The sequence below is a fragment of the Salpingoeca rosetta genome (assembly GCF_000188695.1).
Source record: "Salpingoeca rosetta unplaced genomic scaffold supercont1.33, whole genome shotgun sequence".
In the NCBI taxonomy this organism is placed as follows: domain Eukaryota; class Choanoflagellata; order Craspedida; family Salpingoecidae; genus Salpingoeca; species Salpingoeca rosetta.
Window position 1 is genome coordinate 396,425 of NW_004754901.1, and position 13,999 is coordinate 410,423.

The 13,999-nt window shown below is 57.6% G+C and overlaps 1 protein-coding gene across 1 annotated transcript in view; it reads left to right on the plus strand.

The window, feature by feature from the left end:
* PTSG_13054 (uncharacterized protein) overlaps nt 1-13,999 on the plus strand; it is a gene marked incomplete at its 3' end in the record, with an annotated part of 20,115 nt that extends 6,116 nt beyond the window's left edge. The window contains exons 16-29 of the mRNA XM_004988794.1: nt 1-506; nt 790-842; nt 1,059-1,146; nt 1,429-1,591; nt 1,862-2,132; nt 2,521-2,614; nt 2,896-2,951; nt 3,251-3,368; nt 3,627-3,848; nt 4,081-5,941; nt 6,197-6,668; nt 7,116-10,723; nt 11,210-11,509; nt 11,783-13,999. The exon at nt 1-506 is cut by the window's left edge and continues 204 nt beyond it. Of these exons, the coding sequence (XP_004988851.1) occupies nt 1-506; nt 790-842; nt 1,059-1,146; nt 1,429-1,591; nt 1,862-2,132; nt 2,521-2,614; nt 2,896-2,951; nt 3,251-3,368; nt 3,627-3,848; nt 4,081-5,941; nt 6,197-6,668; nt 7,116-10,723; nt 11,210-11,509; nt 11,783-13,999 (10,029 nt within the window). The remainder of the gene's footprint in view (nt 507-789; nt 843-1,058; nt 1,147-1,428; nt 1,592-1,861; nt 2,133-2,520; nt 2,615-2,895; nt 2,952-3,250; nt 3,369-3,626; nt 3,849-4,080; nt 5,942-6,196; nt 6,669-7,115; nt 10,724-11,209; nt 11,510-11,782) is intronic.

Here is a 13,999-nt window from a genome sequence, read left to right on the forward strand (position 1 = left end):
GAAACGCGGAATGGTGACGGCAGCGCTTCGCTTCGTCACGATAACGGACACGTGCAGCCTGTTCGTGCCAACAACACGCGGCATGAGCCGTTGTCAGCGCTGCCCTCGCCCGCTGGCACGAGGAAGCGCCACTATGTCATTCACATCTCAGCAGACACGGTTGATGAGAGCTTGCCTGCAAGCAAGGCTGTTGCGGTTGCACAGATGGAAGGCCGAGCGCAATGCAGCGATCCACCACAGCACAATGCTGGTCCGGCTGGTCGGTTCGCTCCCATTCGTGGTGATGACAATGGCGATGATGGTGACGACGACGATGACAATGATGCGGATGATGGGAACGCCAACGCTGATGGTGGTCGTGCCAGTGGTGGTGGTGGAGGCAGGCGTTGGAGCATTGGCACCGGCAGACATCGCCGCTCGAGCCTGTCGCCATCGCACGGGCTGCTGACCGTTGACATACCCCCTCGGCCCGTGAGCGCATGCTCCTCGCGACGCCCACGATCAAGGTTTGACCATTGGTGATGATGACGACGATGATGGTGGTGGTGGTGGCTGTGGCCGTCATTGTTTGTTCATCATGGTGGTGGATGACTGGTTGTGGTGAACATGCACTGGCTGTGCCAACGGTTGCGAGCTACATGCCATGCTGAGGTTGCCCGTGCGTGAGCGCTGCTGATCTTGCAATTGCCCTCTGCTGCCTGTTACCATGCGTGCACACACACACACACACACAATCTCTCCTGTTGCCCTGGCGGTGTCATTCACACCTGTGTTGATGATGTGTTGCAGGGGGCGCCATCAGAGCGCATCTCACGCCACGCAGAACATCGTGCGCCGTTTCCGTGAGTTGTTCTCAACAGTGACACTGTGACATGCTGTGAAAACCTTGACACGTTGATGCAATGCAACTGTGTGTGTGTGTGTGTGTGTGCTCTTGCGCATGGGTATGTTGGGGTACATACATCCATCTGTGCGTGGACTTGGTCGCAAGCCAACTCTCATACTTGAGGTTCACGCTTCCTCGCTGACGTTGCACTCATATCCACCATACCTTTCAGGCAAATTGAGCTCGCACTACAACGTCTTCCACGGCCGCGGCGGCCGCCAGCACGACCACGATGACGACGACGATGATGACTACACCGAGTGCGTAGCGCAACGGCCCCAACATACATTGTGCCAGTGCACACCATTTGCGCGTGTTTGTTTGTTTGTTTGTTTGTTTGTTTGTTTGTTTGTTTGTTTGTTTGTTTGTTTGTTTGTTTGTTTGTTTGTTTGTTTGTTTGTTTGTTTGTTTGTTTGTTTGTTTGCGGGGAAGTACACAGCAGCACGCAGCTGTGTGCACATTTGTACACTCACCACTCTCAACCAAACCCGCGCCAACACTCAAACCACACGTCACGACATCCATTGTTGCATCATTTTCAGGGGCAGAACGCACAGGCGCCGCTCCTCCTCCTGCCCGACGAAATCGAAAGCGAAGAGCAAGGCGGCATCGGCTGCAGACGAGAGAGGCTGCGACTACACGCGCATTTACCAGCACTACACGACCCGGCGTGGCGCAAGGCAGCAGAACGTCGACGATCGCGACGTGAGCACGTTGCAGTGTTTGTGATGGTGGCGGTGATGGCGTCTTGATGTTGTTGTTCATGCGTGCATACTTGTGCGTCTGTCTTATGTAGTCCGTTTGTCTTATCTCTGGGTCCATGAAGGCGCACCTGTGTACGTCGGAGTGTGTGTCAGTTGTGCTCCAATTCTTGCAAACTCCGCAATCATGTCACATGGTCATCCACATTCACATTTCATGTCCATGCGTGTCACCACCCTGTTGCCAATCCCCTGCCTTCTTCCCACGCTGCAGGTTTCTGTCGGTGAAAACTACCTGGCAACTCTGGACAATTTTGAGTTTGATTTGCTCTTGATGCGCTACCAGACGGTGGAGGAGATGGCGGCATATGGGCATCGCCAGCCGCTCGTTGCCGAGTCGATGTCTGATCTCGTCATCTACACGCGCGCGGTGAAGTTTACGCGCTTTGCGTCCAAGCATCCACGTGCGCCAGGCAACGGCACGTGCAACGCAGAGGGGGAGCCACACCTCCCCGTCTTTGCATATGAGATGTCCAGCTTCAGCGGTGCGTGGTGATGTTTGATGTGTGGTGGTGGCGAGGGCTTCTGTGGTCTGGGTGAATATTGTGAGAGTTGATCATTGGGCGTCTCTGAAGTGATGTTGTAGTAGTAGTAGTAGTTGTTGTTTTAAGTTGTTGTTTTAAGTTGTTGTTTTAAGTTGTTGTTTAAGGTGTTGTTGTTTAAGGTGTTGTCATTGTTGTTGCGCGAAGTAGGACAGCTCGGTCATGTGTGATGGTAAACTATCACACGTTGCGAATGCATGTCAACATGCATGCATGCACACATGCAAGTTTATCGCCCAAGCGTGTTTCACGTTCGCTCACGGTCAAACTGCCCTGTGACGCCGGTATCTGCACCCAACCTTCCTCTCCCCGTTCATTCACGTGTGTGCAGAGGAGGCAGACAAGATGCCCGTGCGAAAGATGCTTGTGTCGTTCCAGGAGCACAATATGTACAAGCTGACACGCATTTACCCCAACGGAAAGCGGTATGCACGACCAGCCTGTCACAAGGGCACGTTGTGTGTGTGTGTGTGTGTGTGTGTGTGCGTGCGTGCGCGCGTGCGTGTGTGTGATTGTGTGATTATGTGATTGTGTGATTGCGCCGTGAGACACTGCGCCGTGAGACACTGTGCCGGGGTGCCAGCATGATTGGGGTGATTGCTCCACTGTGTTTCAACTCATCATCATCGCTCAATTCACACACACACACAAACACACACACATACACATACACACACACACACACATTGCCTCTTCGTCATCGCAGCTTTGACTCTTCAAACTTCAATCCGATTATGTTTTGGGGCGCTGGGTGCCAACTCGGTGCGTACTTCAGCACACATGCGCGCGCATCCATGTGTATGTGCTTGGCGCTTACGCTTGTGGTGCTGGCCGTTTTGTTCACTTGCGTTGCTTCATGCACCACCCCACCCAGCTCATAACCCCCCTTCCCTCTCGCTCACTCACTCACTCACTCACTCACTCACTCACTCACTCACTCACTCACTCACTCACTCACTCACTCACTCACTCACTCACTCACTCACTCACTCACTCACTCACTCACTCACTCACTCACTCACTCACTCACTCACTCACTCACAAACACAACAACATTCCAGTGTCACTGAACTGGCAGACGCCTGACACGAACATGCTGCTGTACAACGCATTTTTCCAGCACCTGAACGGCGGCTGTGGATATGTCCTCAAGCCAAAGTTCATGCGCGACCCAGAACTGTACGTTGAAATTGATGCTGTTGTTGATGAAGGTGATGAGCTGACAGTCGCGCGAAAGCGGAACAACCCCCTAACTCTTCATTTGAGCCACACCGCCCACTCCCTTGCTTGCATGCACGCTGTGAAATGCACACTTGCTTCTATACACACACATACACACACACACACCCACTCACCCACCCACCCACACACACACACATACACACTCTCACACACTCTCACTTTCACTCTCACACACAACCCTTAAATCTGACACAGGTGCCATGATCGACTGGAGGCAGTTGCACGTGGCGACATGCACGCGTTTTCCATCTCTGTCCTCTCGTGTGTGAACTTGCCTGGCGAAGGCCTGTTCACGGTGGAGGTGGAGGTGCACACCCTCAACAGCAGCAGCCCAAAGATCTTCCAGACAAAGGAGGTGGTAGCTTCGTCTTCTCTCAACAAGCTCGCCCCTCAGTGGTGCCAGAACATTCGATTCAAGTGAGACACAGATGTGCAGCTGGTGTACACACACGTACATGTACAGTGGCGCGTGCGTGTGTTGTGGCATGTGGGTTGTTCGTGTGCGAGCAGAGAGGTTGCACGTCACGTCCACGGCGCAGTTCAACTCAACTTTGCTTTGTCCGTCAGCAACGTCACACCCTCTGCATTGATTGTCAGCAACATCACGCCTTCCTCACCCCACTGCCCGTCTTTGTCATTGCGCCAACAGGGTGACGTTTCCAGAGATGACGATGCTGCGGTTTCGCCTCGTGCGCAGAAAAGCAACAAAGGCACAGCTGCAGCGGCCAAAGTCGCATCTCCACGCCATGCAGCAAGCACTCGCAGGCACGGGCAGCAAGCTGGCGACGGCAACGCTCTTTGAGCATGGCCACAAGAGCAAGGATACAAGCAATCATGCAGCAACAGCAGCAGCAGCGGCGGCGGCGGCGACATCGTCCTCAGCAACAGCAACGCCATCGCCAGCGGATGATGACAGCAAGGATGGTGGATTGCCTGGAAAGAAATGGACGTTTGCAAGCGCCGCATTTGGTCGCAAGTCCGCACCATCGTCATCGCCATCATCGCCCACACAGCATGCAGCACCAACAACACCAACAGCTGGTGGCTCGGAGCAAACAATGTCACCTTCTCCACAACAACAGCAGCAACAGCAACACCAGTCATCCACTGCTGCGACATCAAGACCCGAGACGAGAGGAGAATCAGCAACAGAAGGCGATGATGCGACGGATGCGAAGAAGAACAAGAAGAAGAATAAGCGAAAGGGGCGACAGCGTGCAGACTCCAATGGGGAAAGCGGACCCAAAGTCCTGGAGGCGTGGCTGCCACTGACTGCGCTGCGCTCGGGGTTGCGTCATGTCACGCTTGTGCCGGAAGGCGTGGAGGCCCTCAACGTCATCACCAGCACAGGCCCCTTGCAAGGCTTTGCCAAGCGCAGTGCCAAGGCGCAACCGCTGTACCCAAACGTGAGCAAGCAGGTGTTCTCCGCAGAAGGAAAACGCTCGCTCTTGGCCGGTGTGCTGGTGGGTGGCAGCACGACAGCCAACCTGCCCGGGTCCCGCGTGCCGACGGTCAACGCCCTCCCGTGCACGCTGCTCTTGAACATCTTCAGCAGCACGATCAAGGGGGACAGCACCCAAGCCGTTAGCTTAGACGGTGATGTGATGGGCGCATCCCGCAGTCGTGTCAACAGCAACGCCACCAAGCGCAGCAGAGCAGACAGCAGTGCCACCCGAAGCAGAACAAACAGCAACACGACCAAGCGGGCTGGCAAAGTCGCCCCACCCACTGCTGTTGTCGAGGCCGTGAATGGCGCTGCTGATGCAACACCAGCAACAATGACGATGGCGAGCAACAGCAGCGGTAGCGTTGAGGATGGTGTCGGTGCTGCTGACTCAGCATTGGTGCCAGTGCTTGAGTCAAAACCCGTTCGCGACGAAGATGAAGCGGTGCAACTTGATTCAAGCAACGACAGCCCAGGCACCGTGATGGGCACAGGCACAGGCACCCGTGGCACCAGCCAAAGCAGCAGCAACACCCTTGCTGTGCACAGTGATTTCTCTGAAGGCGGGCAGCAGCGTGCACGCACGCTCTCACGCAGAGCGTCCAAACTCTTTCGCTCCCCGTCATCATGGCTGCGCCTGTCCGAGAAGCGTGCACAGCTGGAGCTGGCAGTAACACAGCAGCAGCAGCAGCAGCAGCAGCAGCAGCAGCAGCAGTGGGCAGGTGGGTCTGATGGCAGTGTGCAAGTGCGCGGACCTGAGCGAACTGAGCGACAGAGTGCAGCTTCGTCCACGGAACAAGCGTCCCTTTCTGGCTCGCTCAACAAGGCGTTTCGCTTGCACCTACGCGAGCCCTTGTGCCAAGTGGGAACACCATCACAGTACTTCCTCGCACCGGCATCTGCAAGCAGCTGTGACCTCCAGTTACAGGCGCCCACGTTTGCGCGCGTGTACCTGGAGACATCTGTAATGCCCCACCGTCACAGCAGCAGCAATTCTCGGACATCTCACATCATCATGATCACCAGCAGCACTACGATGCACGCCATCGCACACACCCTCCTGCAGGTCTGCGACGCGCGCGCGCGCGTGTGTGTGTGCGTGCGTGCGTGCGTGTATGTGTGTGTGTGTGTTTGTGCGTATTCATGTTGTGTTTGTGTGTGCGTGTGCGTGTGCGTGTGCGTCTTGATTTGTGTTTGTGAGCGTGTTTGAGTTCATGCGTGGCACATTTGCGTTGCCATCTCGCTGTATCATTCCATCCTCAGCTCACAACTTACTGCCTGGAATTGTTGCGCAAACGTCACCCTCTGATCGGCCTTATAGTTGTCTCAGAGCAGCAGTGAGAGCCACGTGGGTGTACATGAACTGTCCCTCGTGCACGCAGACGATGCCGTGTGCACACGTGCGTTTGACCAGAAGCCCATGCCGGAGGAGGCCAGTGATCAGAACAGCGACACTGCCGTTGAGCCGTATGTGCTGTTTCCGCATGGCCTGCGGCGCGTGACATACAGGACACACATGCAAGTGGACGTGAACGAGAACACACAGGTGTTCTTTGTGTTTGCTGAAGTGAAGGCGCACGAAGAGGACACAGAAAGTCAGCGCAACGCTGCTGCACGCCTCGTCGCCCAAGTCAAGGAAGCGAGAGCATCGCAACAGGCCTCACAAGAATCCTCGCCACAACAGCAGCAGCAGCAGCAGCAAATGGAGGAAGAGCAAACAGCCGTCGCAGCCCCTGACCCGAGCCAGAACGGTAATGATGACGACGCTGATGGTGATGACGATGCCAATGACGGTGACAATGATGAGGATGATGGTGACATGAACACTCTCACTGGCGTATCTGCGCTTGATCTGCGTCGCAGTTATCGCTGCGCTGTGAGCAAGAGTGTCCCACCTCGTGTCGTTGGTGCACTGCCAGCTACAGCTTCCGCCCACGATACCGACGGTGCCAGCCACACGGCCAATATCAACACCAGCAATGTCGACAGCCACAGCAAGCCCGCCGCTGATGCTGCTGCTGAGGGAGAAACAGATGAGGAGGAGGACTTGTCACCGCGCTCGCGTGCACGACGCGGGTGGCGGCACGTTCGCCGCTTGCTGCCACGACTCACTGACATCGTGCACAGTCACAGTCACAACGACAACGACAGTAGACCTGGCGATGGCGCTGACGATGGCTGCAGCAACGATGCCTCATCGAACGCACAAGGGTCTTCAACAACAACAACAACAACTGCAGACTCAGCAGCGTCGAGCCCTGCGGATTTGAGCAAGGAGAGCAGGGGACTGTCGACACGTAAGCGCATGCTGAAAGGGCTGAAACGTCTGGCGATGCCGTGGTCACGCAACAAGCCTGCAGGCGGCAAAATGCGACGGCGCAAGGGGTCGGCCCAAGCGCTGTTTATGGTGGTCACACCCACGCATTTGCTGTTCGTTGAGCCGGAACAAGCAGAGGCGCAGGTGTGTGTGCCGCTGTCGGAACTGGCTGGCCTGCGTGGCTCTGTGGATGCCGGCAACATGGACCTGACGTGTGCCACGCACACCATCAGGCTGAGGCCGACTGGCGAAGCGCAGTGGATGCTGCTGTGCAACACGCTGTCGCAGCACACCACCTGCTCTCCCCTTCACACGCCGTCTGTGCAGTCGAGCAAAGGCAGCCGGGGCCGCCGCCGCCGCCGCCGCCGCAACAACACCAGCGCAAGCAGCGGGGTGACCATTAGCAGTCGCTGTGACAGCACGCATCACCTGCCCAGCTTTGACGGGGATGGTGACTCTGTGCGTTCGCACCGCGGCAGTGGCCAGCGCAGTGGCGGGTCGTCTGTGTCCGCAGACACGCGCGTGTGCGTGTCCAAGTCGTCGTCACTACGATTGCAGTCGGGTGGCTCGCGTGCGCACATGCGTCTTCGCAGAGCAACAGCGCTCAGCAGTCTGAGCATTGACAGCACACAGGCGGGCGCGAGGGGCACCAGCGGGGCAGATGGCACATGCAGCGACGCCGAACGACACGATCGCGGCCATGCCTACAACTACGATGGTGATGATGATGGTGTGGTGAACAGTGAGGCAACCCACAGTGGCAGCAGTAGCAGCATGCTCCACGCCACCATCATGCAGCACGCGCGTGGCCGGGGGCAGCTGTCACGGATGACGAGTGGCGCCAGTGTCATCAGCTCTGCGTTTGCGAGCAAGTCCTCCCGCCCCGGATCCAGCCTTGCCTCGCGGCCAAGCTCAAGCCGCCGTCCGCACCACACGTGGTTGTGCGGTGCAGGCAGCAGCAGCAACAGCAGCGATTTTCTTGCTGGTGGCATTGAGTGTGGCGGTGCAGGGTCGCGAACAAGCAGCGTCGTTACCAACAGTGCAAACCAGGGTAGCACCTCCTCCCTTGCCCTGTCGTGGTCCCGTGCATCGTCAGCGCGTGGTCGGCGCCCACGCAGCAGGCAGTTGTCGCGTCAAGGCAGCTGCATGGATGATTATGACAACCTCATGCCTGTAACCGCCCATCCCACTGGCACGATGTTCACGACCGCGCCGGAGGAGCTGTGCCACGAGGCGATGGTCGAGCTTGATCGGAAGCAGATGGCAACCAGCGACCACCAACGCAGCAGCGCACATGTCAGTGCCAGCGCCAGCAAGACTTTCCGTGGTGTTGGCGGTGGCGTTGATGGTGATGATGATGATGATGATGATGATCGATTGGATGACGACACGCGTCGACGCATGCGGCTGCTGCTCGGCGATGGGGAGGGCGGTGTGCGGGACCCAGATGGCATCTTTGATTCGGATGGCGATGACACCGACGATGACAGCATCAATCTCTCTAGTGGTGGTGTTGGTTGTCGCCGTGCCCGTGGCGGCAGCGTTGGCGTTGGCTTTGGCGTTGGCGACGGTGATGGTGGTGACAGCCTCAACACGACTGTGGATGGCAACGATGATACGGCTCAGCTTGAAGACATCACACCAACGCCAACCGCCATCTATTGCCCGCGCGGATCTGACGCTGACAGCGTGGTCACGCTGCGTGATGGTGACGGCGACGACGGTCGTTGCGCTGGCCAAGGGCACGCATGGCGTGACATGGGTGAACAGCAAGGGCAACGGGAGCGGCAGAGTCGGCGGATGAGCCGTGGCCGTAACAGCTGCATGGCGCGTTCCGTACCAGAGACACGCCGTCGCCGCCACATGGACTTTGATGATGGTCATGATGTTGATGATGTTGATGATCGTGATCATGATGATGACGCCAGGAGCAATGGCCTGCGTGGCGCTGAACGGCAGCTTGGACGCCAGTCTGACCACTTGAGTGTGTATGACAACATTGTCAAGGATGATGACACGGGTTCAAACAGTGCTGTCGCCCGTGGTCGCCACAACAGTCGCCAGCATCACCTCCTTCTCCAACAACCACAGCAACAGCAACAGCACCACCTATGCCCTGATGCCCTTGGCGCGTCAGTCACGTCTCGCCCAAAGTCTGCGCCTGCACCTGGCCGCCGCCGTCGCCGCAACAACACCGTCTCATACCATCCCAGCCGCTTTGCTGTGTCGCTCGCCACCATCGTCGAGTCGCCACGCACCAGCCTGGATCTCTCACCATCATACCACGCTGCGGTGTGTGCGGACACCACAGCTGTGTCTGTCACTGTTGAGAATGTGACCGCGGCCTCGCCCGTGACTGCGGATGCCTGCGAGCAATTGCTGTCACCACATCATCAGCAGCACATGCCACATCACGGTGCAGCGCGGCTGCTGAGGAAAACGCTGGGTGGTGGTGAATGTTTGGGCCGGCTCAGCCGTCCACACACAGCACTTGCAAGTGTGCGCACGCCAGAAACACACGCTCGCACGAGCCCTGATGTGACGCTGCAAGTCAACGATGCCTCCAAGAGCGGTGACCGTGATGGCGATGGGGAGGGTGAGCGCGGTGGAATGCGTCGTGTTGACAGCAGTGCTCGGCGTCTGCTGCATGGTGGCAGCTCGCGCCTGCTGCTGTGCAACGGCATTGTCATTGAGGAAGAAGACGTGGATGTTGGTGACGATGACAGTGCTGGTGATGGCGGTGGTGGTGTCGGTGACGTGTGTGAAACCGACAACACCACGAGCAGCATTGCTGTGCCTTGCGTGACGTTTGGCAGTGATGATGGCGATGACGTTGATGAAGGCGAGGAGTACCAGGAAGAAGAGGACCACTTTCCCCTGCCAGAGGGCGGTGGTGTTGTCGCACTGGATGACTTCTCTGATAGCGACGACGATGATGACGATGATGGTGTTGCTGTTGGCGTTGATGGCGATGGCATCAGCCGTGGTGGCGCTAAGATGGGGGCTGAGCCTCCAACCAAAGCCAGCAGCTGTGGTGACAATGACAGTGGAAGCGCTCATCGTGACACCACGTGCAACACAGTCACTGCAACAGATGAAGTGGGGACCAAGTCTGCTGGCACGGGCAACACGGAATGTGCCCGCAGTCCTACCGTCGTCAGCAACAAGGACGCCACGGCAGATACACCAGCATCGCTGGCCAATACGCCAGTTGACTGCACAAAGCAGCTCTGTGTGGCGTCGTCAGCACACACAGCAATCCGGCCTGGCACAGCGCCCACACGGCCCTGCGCTGCCGCTGGTGAACGCACACGTGACGACAACACCAATGGTGGTGATGGTCGTGGCAGTGACCGTGATGGTGTTGCAAAGCTGCTTGGGCGGCGGTGTTCGTATGATGACGCCGTCACCCCCGTCGTTTCCCAGCTCATGGAACAGCACATGTTGCGAGCAGCTGCAACGGGTGATGTCGCCCACGTTGATGCTGGAGATGGTTGCGATGACGACGAGGAGGATGGGAACGAGCAGGGAGTAAAGAAAGCACGCAAGAGTGCACCTGCTGCGCATGACGGTCACGGTGACCACAGGCCTGCTCGTGGCGGTGATGACAGCAGTGATGACGACGATGGACATGGTGGTGGTGGCAGCAACGGCAGCGGCACGCGCGAACCTGCCAACACCAACAACACCAACACCAACAACAACAACAACAACAACAACAACAACAACAACAACACCGCCAACAACAACAACACCAACAACAACAACAACAACAACAACAACAACAACAACACCGCCAACAACACCGCCAACAACAACAACAACAACAACAACAACAACAACAACAACAACAACACCGCCAACAACAACAACAACAACAACAACAACAACACTGATCGCCCTTCTCAGCACTACGAAGCCAATGATGGGTGTGATGATGATGGTGACTGTGCACATGAGCATAACAGCATCATCACAAGCCCTTCGACCAGCGCGTCCTGCTGCTACTGTTCTCAGTGCTGCTACAGCCACTCCAGCAGTGACTACACCGCGTACACGTGCTCCTGCACCACTGATGGCAGTGTGTGTGCACGGGGCAACAGCATTCAGCCACCGTCCATCGACGAAGACGATGTTGTGATGATGGGTGATGGCGGTGAGTCGGCTGAGCAGTATGAGCGCATCAAGTTTGGACAGGAGTTGACAGACGCCGTGGCTGCGGAGCTGGCAAAGGAAGCGGAAAAACATTCCTCTGGTGAAAATGCTGATGGCAGCACAACGTCACGCCCGTACGACCTCGTCATTTTCCAAGCCAAGGTGTGCTTTGTGTGTGTGTGTGTGTGTGTGTTGGGGGAAGGGTTGCGTTTGTACATGTGCGTTTGTACATGTGCGTTTGTACATGTGCGTTTGTACATGTGCGTTTGTACATGTGTGCCTGCATACGTATTTCTTGCCAACACAAGTTGTGCCGACATTTTGCGTGTTTGCGGTGGGTGTTGGCTCGACTATTTCCGCGTTACTCACTGATTCATGCGCACACACGCACGCACACACACACACACACACACACACGCACACACACACCAACAGGAAACCATTCGCGCGCTGCATGCACGGCGTCGGATGACACACCCACAAGTGCGACTGCTGCGCTTGGCTGAAACCATCATGCGTGAGGCAGCCACCAACAACATGCTGCACTTGAGCAACACCGACGCTGGCGACGGCGATGGCCCTGATAGTGTTCACGTCAACGCTGCAAAGGGGGACGCACTGATGTCACGCCGGCACGCAGCATCCCGCAAGCACCACGCTGCTCTGCCGCCACCGCCGCCGCCAAACTGTGTGCGGTCGTCGGATGAGCGAATGGCGGCGCTCGCGCGGGTGTGGAACGCGGCTGACATGCAGGCAATGCGCGCAACCATTGCGGCAGCTGCATCTGCCCGCAACTCTCGCCCGGCATCGCTTTACGAGGCCAACAGCACGCTTGGCTCGACGATGTCAATGCCTCAGGAAGGGCACGCTCTTTGCACCCGGTGCAGCAGCGGCAACGGCCATGCCAGTTGCATGCAGGCGGGTTTGGATGAATCCGTGCATGCACACTCTCACCACAGCGTCAATGAGGACAACGAAGACAATGACCACACCAACGAGCGGCACGATGAGCAAATGAACGGTGCTGCGGTATTGGACCGCCGTCACCAATCTTACGGGAGGCACCAGCAGTCTGCAACGACAGCACCAGCAACAACAGGCACCACGCCAACTGCAAAAACAACAGCAAGTCCGTCTTCGCCAACAGAAGCAACCGTGAGAAGCGTTCGCACGACATCAAGTGGTGCATCTCGCAAGGCGTTCAGCCCCGCGTCGTCATCGCCATCGGAGACGAACTCCAGATTTGCGTTTGCGCAACTGATGCGAACGCAACGCACGTCCATGTCATCCCCCGTGCTCGCCGTGCCTGGCAGTGCTTCCGGTCATCACATCAGCAGCAGTCGTGGTGGCGATGATGGCGACGGTCATGGTGATGGTGTGTTGATGGAAGCAGTGATGCTGAGGTCTGGCTCGTCCATGGCTGACACGCTGTGCAGCTGCAGCTGTGGCGGCGGCCCCCGTGTGCCGAGTGCCACTAGTGGCTGCGGTGATCTGAGCAGCACTTGTCATGACAGCCACAGGGCGTGCACAAGCAGTGGCCACAACGGTAGTAGCAGCAGCAGCAGCGTTATGGATGATGGCAACGCACGTGCAACATGTGGGCAAGCAAGTGACATCACCACACACAGGGGATCCTCCAAGGCCGTTAGCACCGTCGATTGCAACGACTGCAACAACCATGATGACTGCGCAATTGACACGGACAGTGGACAGGCTGAGTCATGGAGCGTGCCGAGTGATGCCGCTGCCGCGCACACGCAGGCGGCCGTGGTGCAGCACTTGCACATTGCACGTGGTCGCTTGCACGGCACCTTTGCAACGCCGCCGCAGCTGCTTGTTCGCTGCTCGTCACTGCCTGCATCGCTTCGCTCCACGCCTGCTGCGAGCAGGGCCGCGTCCACCACGCGCACGAACAACGCACCAGCAGCAGCAACAGCAACAGCGGCAGCGGCCCGGGCAATGGCCAGGCCGCCAACACCTCTTTCCAGTATGACAGCGGCGTCAGCAGTGCGATCAGGCCAAAGCGTGCGGAGCATGCGACCAAAGCAGCAGCGATCCTCGCTGGCATCTGTTGCGTCTGCGACGTCCATTTGCTCCATGCGCAGCCACGATATTGGTGACAGCAGCAGCGTGGCTGCAAATGGGAGACTTGCGGTTGTACCAGAACAACAGAGACGCACGCTGATGTCGTCTGCAGCGATGCACAAGACGGCGTCTGCTCTGTCTGTGTCTGCAATGAACAGACTCACGCAGTGTCGCGCACGCTCAACGCCACCCACGTCTGCGGCCCTGGATGCCATGAACATCATGGGGAACGTGAACAGGACCAGCAACAGAAGCAGTGTGTACAGCAACGTCTGTGACAGCGACGACAACAGCGTGCATGGTGTCGGTCTGGTTGGCGCAGGATGCAGATGGGACGATGACCGCACTGCATCGGAAGAACCACGGCTGCCGCTGCATGGTGTGAGGACACACGTGCGACCAAACACCGCCGATGTCAGCAATGTTGGTGTTCGCCGACACCGGCTCGACAGCATTGGCAGCATTGACAGTAACGGCAGCACTCGTGGTGGTGGTGATGGTGGTGGCATGCTCGTGCTGATGCGAACACGTGCGCGACAGCGCAGACCGCGCGTGAGCAACGTGTGA